The 19,643-nt window shown below is 44.0% G+C and overlaps 1 protein-coding gene across 1 annotated transcript in view; it reads right to left on the reverse strand.

The window, feature by feature from the left end:
* The window catches only part of gna13a (guanine nucleotide binding protein (G protein), alpha 13a), a 74,248-nt gene that overhangs the window by 16,300 nt on the left and 38,305 nt on the right, over positions 1-19,643 (reverse strand). The window contains exon 2 of the mRNA XM_070874752.1: positions 5,567-5,617. Within this exon, the coding sequence (XP_070730853.1) occupies positions 5,567-5,617 (51 nt within the window). The remainder of the gene's footprint in view (positions 1-5,566; positions 5,618-19,643) is intronic.

The following is a 19,643-nucleotide window of genomic DNA, read 5'->3' on the forward strand; positions in this document are numbered from 1 at the left end:
AAAGCACATGGGATTGGGGGTAGTGTGCTGACATGGATTGAGAACTGGTTGTCAGACAGGAAGCAAAGAGTAGGAGTAAATGGGTACTTTTCAGAATGGCAGGCAGTGACTAGTGGGGTACCGCAAGGTTCTGTGCTGGGGCCCCAGCTGTTTACACTGTACATTAATGATTTAGACGAGGGGATTAAATGTAGTATCTCCAAATTTGCGGATGACACTAAGTTGGGTGGCAGTGTGAGCTGCGAGGAGGATGCTATGAGGCTGCAGAGTGACTTGGATAGGTTAGGTGAGTGGGCAAATGCATGGCAGATGAAGTATAATGTGGATAAATGTGAGGTTATCCACTTTGGTGGTAAAAACAGAGAGACAGACTATTATCTGAATGGTGACAGATTAGGAAAAGGAGAGGTGCAACGAGACCTGGGTGTCATGGTACATCAGTCATTGAAGGTTGGCATGCAGGTACAGCAGGCGGTTAAGAAAGCAAATGGCATGTTGGCCTTCATAGCGAGGGGATTTCAGTACGGGGAAAGGGAGGTGTTACTACAGTTGTACAGGGCCTTGGTGAGGCCACACCTGGAGTATTGTGTACAGTTTTGGTCTCCTAACTTGAGGAAGGACATTCTTGCTATTGAGGGAGTGCAGCGAAGATTCACCAGACTGATTCCCAGGATGGCGGGACTGACCTATCAAGAAAGACTGGATCAACTGAGCTTGTATTCACTGGAGTTCAGAAGAATGAGAGGGGACCTCATAGAAAGGTTTAAAATTCTGATGGGTTCAGACAGGTTAGATGCAGGAAGAATGTTCACAATGTTGGGGAAGTCCAGAACCAGGGGTCACAGTCTAAGGATAAAGGGTAAGCCATTTAGGATCGAGATGAGGAGAAACTTCTTCACCCAGAGAGTGGTGAACCTGTGGAATTCTCTACCACAGAAAGTTGTTGAGGCCAATTCACTAAATATATTCAAAAAGGAGTTAGATGAAGTCCTTACTACTAGGGGGATCAAGGGGTATGGCGAGAAAGCAGGAATGGGGTACTGAAGTTGCATGTTCAGCCATGAACTCATTGAATGGCGGTGCAGGCTAGAAGGGCCAAATGGCCTACTCCTGCACCTATTTTCTATGTTTCTATGTTTCACTTTTTAATATTAGATCACTGTGCAGCACAAATGTGGCACGGTTCTATTAGGTAGATCAAGCTAACATTTATTTAAAATGCAATGTAGAATTTGAGAACACAGTTTGATGAGACCAAAACTCAAGCCTATCCTTTGAACTGAACTCCGACCACTGTTTGCAAACTACAGATAAAATAAATGCTTTTGGACAATCTGAAAATATTTACTGTATTATCTATAAATACATTGTTGTATACAGAGTACAAACAAAAATTTAAAAGATGGGGTTTGAACAGTTTATTAGGGGTTTATCAGAACTGGTGCATTTTAAACAAAAATTAAAACTAGCAGGCTTTTATTTAAAGAGCAACCCAGTATCTGATGCAAGGAAGTGGCTCAAAGTTTGATTAAAATCTGTTCAAACGTTAGAGGATATCTCGCCATCAGAAGTCTTTTTCTTAAGCATTGCTCAAAATTTGTCCGCCTCTGAAAAAAATTATTTTAGCCCTCTTCGTGTCTTCAGCGGGATCCGCACCCCCCTCACTCTCCCTCTCCTTCCCCCCTCCCCCTCCCCCCACCCCTCCTCTTCCCTTCCCCCCTTCCTCTTCCCCCCTCCCCTCTCTCTCCCTCTCCCCCTTCTCTCTCTCTCCCTCTCCCCCCCCATCTCTTCCCCTCCCCCCCTCTCTCCACCCCCCCCACCCTCCCTCCCTCTCCTCTTGCCCCCCCTCCCCCTCCTCTTCCCCCTCTCCCTCTCTCTTCCCCCCCTCTCCTGTCCCTTGCTCCCTTTCTCCTCCTTCGCTCCCTTTCTCCCCCCTCCCTCTCCTCCTTCGCTCCCTTTCTCCCCCCCTCCCTCTCCTCCTTCGCTCCCTTTCTCCCCCCTCCCTCTCCTCCTTCGCTCCCTTTCTCTCCCTCCCCCTTCGCTCCCTTTCTCCCCCTCCCCCTTCGCTCCCTTTCTCCCCCCCCCTCCCCTTCGCTCCCTTTCTCCCCCCCCTCCCCTTCGCTCCCTTTCTCCCCCCCCCCTCCCCTTCGCTCCCCCCTTCGCTCCCCCCCCTCCGCTGTCAGAAACACAGACACTGACAGACAGTCAGACACACTGACAGACAGAGAGAGAGAGAGACACTGACAGAGACAGAGAACACACACTGGGGGGGGTGGGGGGTGTCCCAGCATGCTGTTGGCGGGCTCCCAGTGCTGCAGTCGGTGAGTAGAAACGTAATTTTTTATTTATTGATTTTTTAATTTTTACAATTTTTTTTTGATTGATTTACTGGTTGATTTATTGATTTATTTATCATTTGTTATCGATAATGGCTCTTTATTTGCAAAAGTGATGTGTTTCATGTTTGTAAACCTCTCTCCCCCCCCCCCTCCACCCCCCTATCTCTCTTCCTTACGCCTGATTTTCTAAGTGAAGGCAAGGTTTTTCTGAGCGTACAAAAATCTACACTTGCTCCATTCTAAGTTAGTTTGGAGTAAGTTTTCACTGCCTAAACTTTCAAAACAGGCATAAGTGGCCAGACACGCCCCCTTTTGTTCTAACGGACTAGAACCGGAGCAAACTAAATGCCGAGAATTGCAATTTCTAAGATACTCCATTCTAAACCAGTTGCTCCAAAAAAATAGGAGCAACACAGGCCGAAACTTGACCCCAAAGAACTGATCACCACCTCCACTAATAATTCAGCACTTTCCCTCAGTAATTTCTTTAGCTGTCGACCATAGTTTGGTGGTAGCATTCTCACCTCTGGATTCAAGCCCCATTCCAGAGAATTGAGCATAGTCTCGGTTGATACCTTGCAATACTGAGGGAGTGCAGCACTGTTAAAAAATGCAGATTTTTGGTTTGAGACCTTAAACCAAGGGCCCGACTTAGGGATGATGCAGAGCAAAGGTCAAGTAGAGAGGGTAATGTTGTCTATGTACAGTAAGATTCTATGCACAGCCCATTAGTGATTGTGCATATTTGGATTTGTACAGATTTATATCAAGTTGTATTTACTGAGCTACCAGAACTGCAAAACATTAGTAAATTTCTTAACGAGATAGTTAAAGTACAGTACAATGGCCTAGTTGCCTAACAAATATTAGTGAATTGTATTTTACATTTATAATAGTATATAGTAAGCTAGAGCTGCAAATAGTTCACTACTTTTGGAGGCATGCTCATTCCATAATTACATACAGCAAGTTTCTTCCCGTGGCTGTGCAGTTCTAGACAATATTGAGCGCAGGGAAGGTAAAAATGAGAGAGAACATGAGAACACGGAGAAAAATCATTCCAGATTGTTTAGTTGTCCTTACATAAGAACATAAGAAATAGGAGCAGGAGTAGGCCATACGGTCTCATGAGTCAACTCTGCCATTTAATCCGATCATGGCTAATTCAATCATGGACTCAGCTCCACGTCCCTGCCCACTCTCCATAACCCCTTATTCCCTTATCGTTTAAGAAACTGTCTATTTCTGTCTTAAGTTTATTCAATGTCCCAGCTTCCACAGTTCTCTGAGGCAGCAAATTCCACAGATCCACAACCCTCAGAAGAAATTTCTCATCTCAGTTTTAAATGAGCGGCCCTTTATTCTAAGATTATGCCCTCTAGTTATAGGGGCCAAGTTTCGGCCTGAGTTGCTCCTGTTTTTTGGTTGCTCCTGTTTTTTTGGAGCAACTGGTTTAGAATGGAGTATCTTAAAAATTGCAATTCTCGGCATTTAGTTTGCTCCAGCTCAAGTCAGTTAGAACAGTTTCAGTTTGGAACAGATTTTTTTTCAAAAGGAACGTGTCCGGCCATTTACGCCCGTTTTGAAAGTTTAGGCAGTGAAAACTTACTCCAAACTAACTTAGAATGGAGTAAGTGTAGATTTTTGTACGCTCAGAAAAACCTTGCCTACACTTAGAAAATCAGGCGTAGGTTACAAATCAGGCGTAGGGAATGGGGGGAGGGGGGGGGGGGGGGGGGGAGGTTTAAAAGGGAAGTTTACAAACATTAAACACTTCAGTTTTACAAACAAAGAGCCATCATCAATAATAAATACATCAATAAATCAATTTTAAAAAATTAATTTAAAAAATATAATTTTTTTTAAAATCAATAAACAAAACATTTTCTACTTACCGACTGAGCACCGGGAGCCCTCCAACAGCATGCTGGGACGGCCTCCCCCGCCCCCCGCCCAGTGTGTGTCTGTCAGTGTCTCCATCTCTCTGTGTGTGTGTCTCTCTCACTCTGTCAGTGCCTGTGTTTCTGACAGCGAGGGAAGGGGGAGAGGGAGGGAGGGGAGAGAAGAGGGGGAAGAGAAGAGGGGGAGGGAAGAAGAGGGGGAGGGAAGAAGAGGGGGAGGGAAGAAGAGGGGGAGGGAAGAAGAGGGGGAGGGAAGAAGAGGGGGAGGGAAGAAGAGGGGGAGGGAAGAAGAGGGGGAGGGAAGAAGAGGGGGAGGGAAGAAGAGGGGGAGGGAAGAAGAGGGGGAGGGAAGAAGAGGGGGAGGGAAGAAGAGGGGGAGGGAAGAAGAGGGGGAGGGAAGAAGAGGGGGAGGGAAGAAGAGGGGGAGGGAAGAAGAGGGGGAGGGAGGAGAGATTTTTCAGGCGCACTTTCCGGCGCAAGAAACGGGCGCCCAGGTCGGGGCTGCGCCGTTCTAGGCGCGGCCCGAAACTTGGGCCCATCGTCTCCCCCATCAGTGGAAACATCCTCTCTGCATCCACCTTGTCAAGCCCCCTCATAATTTTTATAAGTTTCAATAAGATCACCTCTCATTCTTGTGAACGCCAATGAGTAGATTGACAAACTTCCAGGTCAAAGGTCACTTGCCAAAACAAAATAAGAGAGCTATTTCTAACAAATAATGAATAGCATAGCAAGAGATCTGTGAACAGATGGCCCACTGCCCTCTTATCTGAAAATGGTGCACAGACACCGGGGAATCAAAAATATGAGAAGTGGAACAAAGTACCTTCAAAAAACCAGACAGCATTACTGATAATGCATCAAAAGAGAAACACTAATTTCACTATTATTCATTTAGAATGTGATTTAATCGTATAAAATAGGCAACAGATTGTCAGCAGGTCCTGACAGCAATAAATGCTGTTATCCCGATCATGTCAGCATTGCAGGAATACCTACAATGACTAGCTTCAATGCAAAAGAATCTAAAGCAGCAAAGCCCATAGTCATTTGGAAAAATGTTTCCTCATTTATCTAAAAGTTTAATCAGATTTAAAATCCATTCTGTTTTCCTACACTTCTATTTGCAACCATTAAGATTTAAATTGTTGCACATATGCTACAAGTCCTCATTCTCGCCAACCAAAATTATAAAGTGTCTATTGCTATTCACAATATGGAAAACAATGAAATGTAGGTTTTATTCAGCTAAATCAAATTTACCCCTGCAAGAGTGAATCTTTAAGACAGTAGAGAAAACTTTACATTGACTGACAAGTTACTTACCGGATCCCCTAATCTTTCCAAATTGTCCAGGAAATATTTCACAGATTCTCCCTGAAAAAGGAAAAAAAAATGCCATTTAGTACAATACCAGATGTGTTTTTTTAAACTTGTAGAGGAAAGCCAGCTACAGTTGGTGCCAATTATTTTGGTACTGATTATTAAAATGCTCAAACAGTATAAATCTGAAACAGCTTTGCAGCGCTGTTCAAATGGTATTCTTCTGCAAATGAGAATCTGAACAATTAAATTGGGTACACGTGCCATCTTGTACTCCTGCAAAGCATCTTGGGACCTTTTACTATGTTAAAAGCGCTATATAATTGCAAGTTGTTGCATCATGCTTAGGCAAAAAAATTAAGTTGTCAAATTTGATGCATCATTAAAAAATAATTTACCCACATCAATCTTTACAGCAATGACGCAAATGCTTTGCTAACACATTAACTTTAAATGATCTTAAAAATATTTGAGCAAAAGACTGGAAGCCAAACATTTGAAAACAAAATCTTATTTATGCTGATATCTGTATACAAAAAGAAATTATTTTAAATTACAAGTGAAAATTAATGTTTGTGGGTCTAAAAAAATATCTGCAATCTTCAGAGCATATAGAAAACAGGTATTGGCCATCAAAACTAATTGTCGCAGTTTTGGGTTTGAACACTAGATACTTGCTCGGGTTCAATGTATCCAGCCGTTCCTGTAGGCGACCCTCATTTGGGCAAAGGTCAACAATGGCAAAGATGTTTGAGATTCACGGTAATGGGTTGATTTTCCAAATTAATACTTCAGGCGACCACTGCGCTGACTATAAAAAAAAAATCTTGCACCTTGTAGATTCCTTTCCAGACAATTTGTCTACTGAACCAATAGCTTTCTGCTTTTAATGACCATGGGTGTTAATCTAGCAACAGAAATTCACGTTGAAAATTCACAGGACTTTTTGCCACACTGATCATTAAAGAGACTGATTTGAAAAGCTGAAACACATCATAAAGCAACAGCTCCCTACTGAGGAAAGTAGCGTTAACATTTTAGGTTGATGGCCTTTCATCAGAATTTCAGTTCTAATGAAAGATCATTGATCTGAAACATTAACCCTACCTCCTCTGTCCACAGATGCTATTTCTCCTGCTGCGTGTTGCCAGGATTGTCTGCTTTTATTTCAGATTTCAAGCATCTGCAGGATTTTGCTTGTTCCTCCTTGTACAAGTAAAATAGGACTTATTACTGCACAATGTTTCTTCATAGTAATTTGGAGCCATTGCTAATCATTAATACAATTCCTTCAAAATTGCTCCTGTGGTTCGAACATATAATTTTAATTATCTTTGTAACAGGAAATGCTGCTGAGATCATATTCCCGATAAACTGGTATTCATGCAGCATTCAAAAGCTTACAGTATATCAAAATGAAAGTTGCAGTATGTTTGGACAGAATACTAATGAAAAAATTGGCACTTTTAGAATAAAGCTGTAGATTATCTTGGATTTTGAGTACAAGAATCCGTTGACAGCATTTGAATGATGTTGTTTAATGGAGCATAGATCACTCATTTCTAAACCTTATTCTAAAAAGCATGGCAGTTAAGCTCATCTATTCAGAGATATACAAATTACACACATTTCAGAATTGCACGTATTTTAATTCTAGAATTTGTGCTTTTCTCCACGCCCCACGCACACACAGAAACAGAAAGACAACTGCACAATAAACATGGTATTTAAACAGCCCTTCTATAATGAAGTGTGCAAAAAGCAATTTTTTGTCCAAAGCATTCTGCATACATTTAACGAACTGTTCTACCCCAACATTGTAATGCCCAAAAGCACCATACTTCAAAAGGCGCTATCCACTTAACAGCAGTAAGGCATTTATCATGGAGTGGAATTCGTCATCCGTCTTTGCCTCATCAAGTTTTCTATACTTCCACTGAATTTATTTTAAAAAGACTGGCCTGGTGAATTGGAGTTACATTTAAATGTTAAGTGTTGCAAAGTTCAAATTAAATTCAGAAGAACAGTTGAATCTGTCCACATGTATTAATCTAAATTCCTTGCATATAACTGACCAATATACAATTGGAACATATTACTCCATTAAATAGGAGTCACAGATCATTTGAGGGAGGTGGAGAATATGGGGAGATAAAGGAAGACACTCTCAACAGTTAGATTACCTGCAAACAGATCTGTTGCTTTATTTTCTTAAAGGAAACCACAATATTTTAATTTGAAAACCTATGAAATGTTAGTCTAGCGATTCCAGAGTTGCCACCTCATCTCTAAGCCTCTGAGTCAGAAGGTTGTGGGCTCAAGTCCCACTCGAGGGGCCCAAGTTTCCACATGATTTGCGCCTGATTTTTAGGAGCAATTGGTGGAGAATGGACTATCTTAGAATTTGCAATTCTCCACATTTTTTTTTCTGCAGTTCTCGTCAGGTAGAACAGTTCTACTTTGGAACAGAATTCTTTCAAAAGAGGGCTTGTCCGGCCACTGACGCCTGATTTGAAAGTTTCCACAGTGAAAACGTACTCCAAACAAAAGTAGAATGGAGCAAGTGAAGATTTTTTTAGAACTGAAAAAACCTGTTCTACACATTAAAAAATCAGGCGCAGGTTACAAATCAGGCGTCCAGAACGAGGTGGGGGGGGGGGGGGGGGGGGGGGGGGAAAGGGAACTCATTAAATTCTACAATAAATCCTTATTTATACTTATACAAATATTATACAAATAAATCTAACCTGAATAAACATTTATAAGCAAAGAAAAGATTAAATAAACCATCTTCCTACCTGTGTGAAAGTGCTTCAGACAGGAAGAATGGTGCAGCAAGCCTCACAAAACGAGGGAGCCGACCGAACGTGGGCGGGAGGGAGGGAGGGAGCCGACCGAACGCGGGGAGGGAGGGAGCCGACCGAACGCGGGGAGGGAGGGAGGGAGGGAGGGAGCCGACCGAACGCGGGGAGGGAGGGAGGGAGGCGAGGGAGCCGACCGAACGCGGGGAGGGAGGGAGGGGGGCGAGGGAGCCGACCGAACGCGGGGAGGGAGGGAGGGGGGCGAGGGAGCCGACCGAACGCGGGGAGGGAGGGAGGGGGGCGAGGGAGCCGACCGAACGCGGGGAGGGCGGGAGGGGGGCGAGGGAGCCGACCGAACGCGGGCGGGAGGGGGGGCGAGGGAGCCGACCGAACGCGGGCGGGAGGGGGGCGAGGGAGCCGACCGAACGCGGGGGGGCGAGGGAGCCGACCGAACGCGGGGGGGCGAGGGAGCCGACCGAACGCGGGGGGGCGAGGGAGCCGACCGAACGCGGGGGGGCGAGGGAGCCGACCGAACGCGGGGGGGCGAGGGAGCCGACCGAACGCGGGGGGGCGAGGGAGCCGACCGAACGCGGGGGGGCGAGGGAGCCGACCGAACGCGGGGGGGGGGGGGGCGAGGGAGCCGACCGAACGCGGGGGGGGGGGGGGCGAGGGAGCCGACCGAACGCGGGGGGGGGGGGGCGAGGGAGCCGACCGAACGCGGTGGGGGCGAGGGAGCCGACCGAACGCGGGGGGGGGGCGAGGGAGCCGACCGAACGCGGGGGGCGAGGGAGCCGACCGAACGCGGGGGGGCGAGGGAGCCGACCGAACGCGGGGGGGCGAGGGAGCCGACCGAACGCGGGGGGGCGAGGGAGCCGACCGAACGCGGGCGGGAGGGGGGCGAGGGAGCCGACCGAACGCGGGCGGGAGGGGGGCGAGGGAGCCGACCGAACGCGGGCGGGAGGGGGGCGAGGGAGCCGACCGAACGCGGGCGGGAGGGGGGCGAGGGAGCCGACCGAACGCGGGCGGGAGGGGGACGAGGGAGCCGACCGAACGCGGGGGGGGGGGGGCGAGGGAGCCGACCGAACGCGGGGGGGGGCGAGGGAGCCGACCGAACGCGGGGGGGGGCGAGGGAGCCGACCGAACGCGGGGGGCGAGGAAGCCGACCGAACGCGGGGGGCGAGGAAGCCGACCGAACGCGGGGGGGGGGGGAGGGAGAGCCGTTCCAGGCGGCTGGCGGGAAAGAGAGAAGGCTGCAGGAAGCCTCAGAAATTGAGGAGCCATTTCCCGACGGCAAAAGGGGGAGGTCGTCGGGAAACGGCTGCCTCAACTTTCTGAGGCTTCCTGCACCCTTCTCACTGCTACAAGAAGCCTCTGTGCTGATGGCAATGTACTTTTATTTAAAAATGTTCAAAAACTAAACAGCTACAAAGAACTACAAAAATGGCCGAGTGCCAATGTTTTTTTCACACTGAGCATGTGCGAACGCTCCAACGCGCACGTGCAGCGTTGTTGCCGGCAGGAAAAAAACTAATTTAAATAGTACCCGCCCCCTCCCACTTACAAAATCGGCGCGAGTGTAGGCTCTGCCCCCCCCGGGCGCCGCGCCAAGCAGACAAGGAGCTGCAGAACGCTCCAGAATCGCTCGTTTTTTTTCCGCCGCCGTTTTAGGCGCGAAAAACGGGCGCCCAGCTCGGAAGGGCGCCCGTTTTTTATCATGTGGAAACTTGGGCCCCATGGACTGGAGCACAAAATCTAGGCTGACACTCCAATGCAGTACTGAGTGTGTGCAGCACCGTCATAGGTGCTATTAAACTGACATCGGTCTGCCGTCTCAGGTGCACGCAAAAGATCCCACGGCACTATTTTGAACAACAATAGGGAAGGTCAATAGTTATCCCTCAACCAACATCACTAAATCAAATTATCTGGTCATTATCACATTACTGTGTATAAATTGGCCACCCTACATTACAACAGTGACTGCATTTCAAAAGTATTCATTAGCTGATATGGGCTTTGGGACATCCTGAGGACTTGAAAGGCACTGGAAAAATGCAAGTTCTTTAAGGTGAATGCAACAATTTCCTAGCTTTGAGTTGAAACTCCAGCATTATTGCCAAAGTGCCTTACAGAGCTGCAGAAATAATCATAATATTAACTAGAGTCCAAAATCCACCAATTCTACCTACTATTTTACTTACGCCATGAAAAATTCTGAAATTCATGAATCAAATCTACAACTTCTCTCTATACTTAGCTTACATGATTTTTTTTTTTAAATTAACAGCTACTTTTAAATGTCAAACCTCATTCAAAAATTACTATTTGAATATTCCTACTTTGCATTGACAACAGCAGGCTTCACAATGTAATCATTCTACTTTTAGGCCTTTCATCAAAAACCAGGATACATTGAGATTGGTTAACTATCCGATTTAAGAGTGATCCCTGTTCAACATAGTACCTTGACCTAGACCGCAAATTGGATCACAGAAGGTCTATGGCATGGAAGCTCCTTGATTCAGGTGTACTTGCTTCTTTTTGATTTAGTCACGGCCATTAAACAATATTTGGCCCTAGAAGCAAAAGTCACTAAAACCCATTAATCAGAATTACTTGTGATTCTTAATCTTCTCAGCATTGTGCTCAATGAAGTATGTGGTGAATATGGCCTGGAATCAGACTCATCATCATCATAGGCAGTCCCTCGAAACGAGGATGACTTGCTTCCACGCCCAAAAAGATGAGTTCACAGGTGTTTCAATGAAGGACCTAATATTCCAGGTCCTGAACTATATGTTGAAAAGGTGGAAGATGCCGGTGCATGGATTTATTTTTTTTTATAAACGTGTGGTGGCCGTTACACACCAGCCACCACATGGGCTTGACAGAGCTAGGTCTTGGTCCAGTGGCAAGAGTTATCCAAGACGACTGGAGACCTGCTCTGCTGCACAGACCTAGTGCGCACACATATCGCAGTGTGGGCTGGCCCGTACTGCCCCCAGGGCCTTGCCTCTTCTGGGCCCCGAACTCATGCCTCTCCTGGGCCCCAATCACATCCCTCTACAATCTCTCGCTGCTCCTTCGCCTTGACCTCACCGCTCCTGCTGTATCTGCCCACGCCCCAATCACCGACCTGGACCTTGAATGTGTTGGAATCAGACTAACTAGGAGACAGCTGCCTCACTTCAATATCTAAAACAATTAAGAACAAATACTAAGATCTCCAAATTTGTGATGGAAGTGAGACAGGAGGGCAAGGAGATTAAAGGCAAGTTGCGGCTGAGATCAGCTACCTCAGCATAGACCAACCCACCAAGACATCTAGAAGCACCTTAGAAGAAATAAGGGCAGACTGTTAAATTTATTGAATGGTAGAGTAGAGTGAAGAATAAATCTCATTGGAATTTGCTGGAAAGGTAGAAAAATAATTCTGGATCCTTTGAACTGCCACTTATAATCATAGAATGATACAGTCCACAGTGCCTGTGCTGGCTCTTGAGTAGAGCTATCCAATTAAACCCACTCCCCTGATCTTTCTCCATAGCCCTGTATTTTTTTCCCTTCAATTATTTATCCAATTTTCTTTTGAATGTTATTATTGAATCTGCCTCCTCCACCCTTTCAGGCAGTGCATTCCAGATTAATGTGTCCCAGATTATTGTCTTTAAAAAACTTTTCCCACCACCGTTAGGCTGACTGGCTTGTAGTTGCCACGTTTACTTTCTTCCCATTTTTAAATAGGGGTATAATATTTACCACCCCCATATCTAAGGAGGGTTGGAAGATTGTGACCAGAGCCTCTGCAATTTCCACCCTTACTTCCAACTCAGTAAGCTAGGGTGCATGATGCACACAAATATATGAAACCTTGACCAAGATGCAGCCATCCCCATTAGCTGATTACCTCAAATTAAGTACTATTGCTGAGTAGTTGGAAATGTAGCCATGAAATATTCTTCTTCCCACGTTCAGTAGTAATATGGATTTGGAGCTTGCTCCGATATTTAAGCAAATGAACACTTTGTTGATTCTCTAATTTGAAGTCAAATTTGTTGGACAAAAGTATTCTTGAGAATCATTTGCCCATTATTGCCTACTACTATAGTGACACAATCAACTGTTTCTACATTTGTAAGTTTGTATTCTATTCATTAAAAAAAACATTTTACTGAAAATATTTCTATCAAATTACCATTTACAAATATTCGATATGCATGTTCTATGCCATTTTCCTCTCCAACGGTGTTGGCATCTTGTTGGGTTAGTTATACAAACCATGATTTGTATTCTCCAGTACTCTGTCCAAATAGGAGCACTGGCCAGGAATTTGAGAAGTCAGACCCTCCCATACAAAAATAACTTGCATTAATAAACAATGTCCACACACACATCCCTCCAGTAGGAATCGCTGCACATCAAATACAGAAACTCTGGTCAATTTTTGCCCTCGCTAACTCGGCTGTTAGTTCCATCCCAGCGCAGTTCCTACCTGGAACATTCCTGGTCTGTATAGCTTAGCACGTTATTCTGCCATCCGCAAAGCCTCTGTGATAGGTTTAATAAATCTTAGCGCACAAGTAATTCTATTTAGAGGATGTGAAAACCAGTGAAATTTATAACGTTTTAATGGTGTATACAAAAACAGTGTTCTATTCATGATTGTTCAGTTAGAACATCAAGCACATGCAAAAGAAATACACACATTATCCTATCCAGTATCTGGGCTATGGCATTATCAAATCTAAAAGTAATTTAATCATAATTGCACATATTCTTGACACTAATGGTTAAGTTAAAATAAACTAATTTGAAAAAAGGCTGTGTCATAATCTTATGGTAGCCTTGGAACTCCTTGCCTAAAAGCATCAGTCCTCACATCTTGCAGAAACCAGCCATAATAGTCTCAACCTCAAATACAGTACAAATTCATTCTGCAGTGGGCACACAGCTAATTTTGAATTTATAACTCCAAGAATATGTAGGTACAAATTTTTCACTTCCCTACTAAAATACAAACCCCAAATAACCATGACAATTTTATCCTGGAAACTACAACTGCAGCATTATTACGGTATATTTTATGGTAAATAGCTATCTAAACAGAGCTGAAGCATTAATCGCAGATTTCTACAATAGCTGCTAGCAATAAGTACTTCTTAATTTATAATAAGAAATAACAGTCATAAGGCTGTGGGTTCAAGCCCCACTAGAGATTGGAGCACTTCTGTGCAGTACTGATGGAGTGCTATACTTTCAGAGACATTAAACCGAGGTCCAGTCTTCCCTCTAAGGTGGATGTGAAAGATCCCTTGGCACTCTTCAAAGAGGAGCAGGGGAGTTCTCCCGGTGTCTTGGCCAGCATTTGTCAACCTCACAGTTGATAAGCTCCCCACTAGAGTGGAGCTAAACTACAGAACCAGTGGGAAGCTGTTCAACCTTCGCCATCTCCAGGTCAGGTCCAAGACCACTCCAACCTCGGTCGTCGAGCTTCAGTATGCGGACGACGCCTGCGTCTGTGCACACACACAGGCTGAACTCCAGGACATAGTCGACGTATTTACCGAGGCGTATGAAAGCATGGGCCTTACGCTAAACATTAGCAAGACAAAGATCCTACACCAGCCTGTCCTTGCCGCACAGCACTGCCCCCCAAACATCAAGATCCACGGCGTGGCCCTGGACAACGTGGACCACTTCCACTATCTCGGGAGCATCCTATGAACAAGAGCAGGCATTGATGATGAGATCCAACACCATCTCCAGTGCAGCCTTCGGCCGTCTGAGGAAAAGAGTGTTTGAAGATCAGTCCCTCAAAACTGTCACCATGCTCATGGTCTACAGGGCCGTAGTAATATCCGCCCTCCTGTATGGCTCAGAGACATGGACCATGTACAGTAGACACCTCAAGTCGCTGGAGAAATACCACCAGCGATGTCTCCACAAGATCCTGCAAGTCCCCTGGGAGGACAAACGCACAAACATTAGCATCCTCGCAACAGCCCCAGCATTGAAGCACTGACCACACTTGATCAGCTCCGCTGGGCAGGCCACATAGTTCGCATGACAGACACGAGACTCCCAAAGCAAGCACTCTACTTGGAAATCGTCCACGGCAAACGAGCCAAAGGCAGGCAGAGGAAAACATTACAAGGACACTCTCAAAGCCTCCCTGATAAAGTGTGACATCCCCACTGACACCTGGGAGTCCTTGGCCATAGACCGCCATAAGTGGAGGAAGTGCATCTGGGAGGGCGCTGAGCTCCTCGAGTATCGTCGCCGAGAGCATGCAGAAATCAAGCGCAGGCAGCGGAGGGAGCGTGCGGCAAACCAGGCCCCCTGCCCACCCTTTCCTTCAACGACTATCTGTCCCACCTGTGACAGAAAATGTGGTTCTCGTATTGGACTGTACAGCCACCTAAGAACATATGCTAAGAGTGGAAGCAAGTCTTCCTCGATCCCGATGGACTGCCGATGATGATGATTATCCCTCACCAACATCTAAAACAGATGATCTGCTCATTATCACATTGCTGTTTGTGGGACCTTACTGTGGTTAAATTGGCTGCATGGATTCCTACTTTATAAGTGACTACACTTCAAAAGTGCTTTATTACCTGTGAAGTGCTTTGGAACATTGTGACGTTGTGAAAGGCACTATATAAATACAATTCCTTCTTTTAGCTATACATCCTATGCTGAATAGTTTTATACAGGCCCAGTTTTGTTATTAATCTCTCGTTAGTGAGTTTGAAGATTGAAGTTCTTCACCTCAGGGGAGGGGTTACTCAATGTACCAGGGAATAGTTTAAACAATTCAAATGTGTGGGTAACCGAAAAAGAATGATTGCAAATAGAAATATTTATTGGATTAGCCAAACATTATTGAAATCCAAACTGCTTAGCTGTGGAAACAAATATGGCCTACGGTTCTTCCTTATGACACTTGTTAAGTTCTGTGCAAACTCAACTCCTGCTTATTCTATTAGCAGTTCAGAGTTAGAACATTTCACATACATACAGACAGGTACTCAGACAGGTTTCTTTTTAAATTTCCAAGCTTTTAAAAAAAACATTTTAAACATTTAAAGTTAGACTGAATATCGAGGATTTATTTCCATTCTAATGTTGCAGACAGCCTCAGGGCAACATTAACTTAGAAGGAAAAGATAAGTCTGAAACATTACTTTAAATTATGAGACAGTCAAGTGCCACATGTTCAAAATTGTAAAATGTAAGTTTAGAATGGATAATCAGGATGCTTTTTTTAAAAAAAAGTGACCACCGCATGCAATGGACTTCGAGTAGTGGAAGCAAAAACCCTGGAACAATTTAAGAAACATTTGGATGCTGCAATTAGGGGGACTGGATCTTGCTGAATGATTGAAAATGGCCTTCCTCATTCATAATTATCTTGAGGTTCTCCTTACTTGCCTGTCTTTTAAATGATTACTATGCTGCTGTGATTTCTGCTAGAATGCCTACCAAACTGTATCTAGTATTACACATTTCACTTGGTGTCAAACATAATATGACTGCACAAAAATATGGATATACATTCTAACCTATGATGGGTGCTCAATTGGAATAAAGTTCTGCCAAGTAATACCAGTTTCCCTCTTAAATCACTACAATCCAAGAAGAAAGTTGCTGTACAAGATGGAGTTCAGGCATCCAATTTGTATCATTATGGTTGTACGAGCTCCACCCAACATTTACAGGAAATGATAGGATCGCTATCAAAACATCAAGAAACAAGCAATTATCAACAGAAATCTGTATTTTGGGTATACTAGAGTCTGAGGCAGTCTTTCCTCTAAAGTATGCATACAAATTCTGCAAAATGGTCATCAGTTGTTCTCAGGCAATCGGCCTTCCAAGTACGTGAACTCAAATGTTTCTGTGATGCACGTTATATGAATAACTTGTACACTCAAACTTTCAATCTAGAGGGTGATTCCTAATATTAGTGAAAGAAAAAAAATCTCAAATGAAAATTACAAATGGAAGATTTCCTACAGCAAATCACAGAACCAAATGAGAGCAGAGTGACAGATAGCCTTTAAACCATACGCGGCTCCAAAATGCCATACTGCAATACCAAATTAAGCTTTAAATAGTCATATCAACATTTATTTGACTTTTTGTCTTCAAGACTATTTAGTTCAATTGCTGGTATTTTGCTGGTACTATCTTAGACATTCAGATTTTTTTTATAATTGCCCCACAAAACAAGTCACTTCATGGATAAATGAACTTCAGGAGCGAGTACATGTAGATTTAAAGAAAAAGAGAGATGAGTTTAATTTTTTTATTCCAATCTATTAATTTAAAAATTTGTCAGTGCAATAACCATTAGGAAGCTTAGATTGGTAATTAAAGAGTGGAGGAAAGCAGAGTTTATTCAGTATATTTTTGTCTCTACTATCTTCACAGTACTAAAATTTGTTTTGATGATTATAAAGGTTGACTAACTCGCTTGACCATGTACAGAACGAAACAAAAGGCTGTACTTGTGTTTATAATATTTTAAGAAAAGTTAAGTTTTTTACTGGTACCCAAGCTGCAGTAACACGGTCCTTTTTGCACCACTTTTCTTATTTGGTTGCGCTGATCAAATTTTTTGAAAACGGGTGTTATTGCATATTAGTGGGTAAATCCTAAATCAGAACACCAAGATCCATTAGTATCATCAACTTGAGATGTATGCCAACTAATGGAAATGTGGGGTCAAACCTTAAATAATCCACGAAGACAAAAGCTTGGGCATCCCTGGGTCTGAGGTATTTTGTTGCTACAGTATTAAGTTCAGTAACTTAACTGTACTTCAAGGAAACTGCCACTACTTTTTACAAAACTAGTTTGACAAGGTTTCAGATAGAACTCACTTCAAATGGTTATTTTTTACCCAACCAAACAGACGGATGAGAAAACATAGGAAAGCTGGTGTAGTGCAACTATTTTAATCGTAAATTTAAAAAACCTGTGCAAGACACATGAAGGACCACTATTATGGTCCTGGTTTCCAAATGGAATAAAAAGAGATTTGCATTTCTACAGCAGTTCATTACATTTCTCAAAATGTCTCAAAGCGCTTCAAACACAATAAATCACTTTGAAATGCACTCTCTTATGCAGGCAAACAGCAATCATTTTGCAGAGAACAAAATCCTCAAATAGCAATAGTTTTTTTGGTGTTATTGCTCTAAAAAGGAATATTCACCTGGAGAAATGTAATTTACAGTAAGTTCAAGTGACAAAAAATGATGTATGAAACAAAATAGGCCATGCTAATGCCATAGCTCAAGAGTTGGCAGATCAAACCTCAATCTCTGTTCTGGTGTTGTGCCTGAGAATATACAGGGCAGCAAGTCTACTCAATCCACCCTTGTGGATTTGCAATACTGACTACACAAGTCTCATTGTATCCCTAACAGAAGTTTCATTTTAAAGCAACTGAATTTGCAACCATTTGGGTCATACGTAGCACTACAGTCACTCTGAAATGGTGAAAAGCAGCTTTAAATTACATGGGCCCAAAATTCAACAACTTACCGCCCACTAATGCCCAGAAATACAAGTTATGTCCAAAAAAAAAACACATTTGCCTGGCGGTAAATTCATCAGTCATTACCCTCGGGCAGTATTCGATACTTTCCGCCCAAAATGGAAGTTTTATCATTAAGACATGTTTATCACTGGACCTTAATACAGTCTTGAAAAAGCAGGCAATATGGACACAGAGCTGACAGGCATAATTGTTTCACAGATGTGTGGCATGTTTGATAGTACACAGATCTTTATAGTTCTCCAGTTTGATGTATTTTTAAATGGATTGGATTTCTAGCATTTTCTAGTGTTAGCCAATAATGCAGTTTGAGAACAGAGTCTGGAAATAGTGTGCGTATTCACTCGAGTGATCTTATTTTATAAATGGTCTAATAAAGCCTTATATACTCCTTTATTAATGAACTATAATTTTAAAAATATTAAGTCTCTCTCACCACCCCACCCCACCCAGCCCCCAGCGATCTCTCTCTTTCTCCCCACCTCCGTCCCCAATAGTGATCTCTCTCTCTCACCTCCCCACTCCACCCCATCTCAGGTCAGCCATCTCTGGCCTCGTCGGTGCTTCTCCGGGGAGTGCGGAGCTTGACAGCCATGCACGTGTGCGCACAACTCGGGAGCCTATGATTCCTGAGTTGGAAGGCCTCCTCCGCCCGCTGCATTCCGCTTCCACCGAGAAAAGCGGGATGAATCTCCTGCCCACTCGGCCCCAGCGGCACAGGACAGTAAAAACGCAAGCACTGCCCAGGTACCATCGAAAAATGGGCAGAACTTAGCTTTCATCAATTTCGGCCCCCATATATTTTGATCAACTTCAGTTTCCTTTAGACAAGGTTAGACGAAGCAACATTTACGATAGTAGGCAATTATAGAGATTTGAGAGCCTGGAAAGTAACTATACAAAACTAATGGGTAGACTTTAATGTTAAAAATAATTATGCTACCCAGTGACCTTTTAGTGATAAACCTTTCTATTTAGGCTCATAATAGCAGCCTGGAATGAACTAGTTCCAAAGACTAGCTGATCATTTTCCCCCAAAAAAATGTTTCAAGTCAATTCTTCTCAACTCTTTTATCCAATATATACATCATATAATATGGCCAAAATAAAAAACGAGGGCTGGGACATAGGGATCCGAGCCATCATTTATTTAGTTCCTACTGGTCTTGTATCAGCTACTAAGCAAAATAAAAAATATATTCCAGCTGCAATCTAGGGATATGGGGATAATGCAGAAAAGTGGAATGGAGGTAGATCAGCTATGATCTTATTGAATGGCAGAGCAAGCTCGAGGAGCCAAATGGCCTACTTCTGCTCCCATTTCTTATGTTCTTATGTTCTTATTTATCAACATGACTAAGTCCAGCCATTTGCAAAACAAAAGGTTAATGTAATTTCTATAGAATCCAGATGCCACAAGTTTTGGCAATCTTAAGTATCCTCATCATCATTAAAGGCAGTCCCTCAGGATCGAGGAGGACTTGCTTCCACTCCTGAAGTGAGTTCTTTGGTGGCTAAACAGTCCAATGCTAGAGCCACAGACTTTGTCATAGGTGGAATAGATAGTCGTTGAGGGAAGGGTGGGTGGGACTGGTTTGCCGCACGCTCTTTCCGCTGCCTGCGCTTGATTTCTGCATGCTCTTGGCGTTGAGACTCAAGATGCTCAGCGCCCTACCGGATGCACTTCCTCCACTTAGGGCGGTCTTTGGCC

Source organism: Pristiophorus japonicus, unplaced genomic scaffold, assembly GCF_044704955.1.
Source record: "Pristiophorus japonicus isolate sPriJap1 unplaced genomic scaffold, sPriJap1.hap1 HAP1_SCAFFOLD_951, whole genome shotgun sequence".
Taxonomy (NCBI): Eukaryota; Metazoa; Chordata; class Chondrichthyes; family Pristiophoridae; genus Pristiophorus; species Pristiophorus japonicus.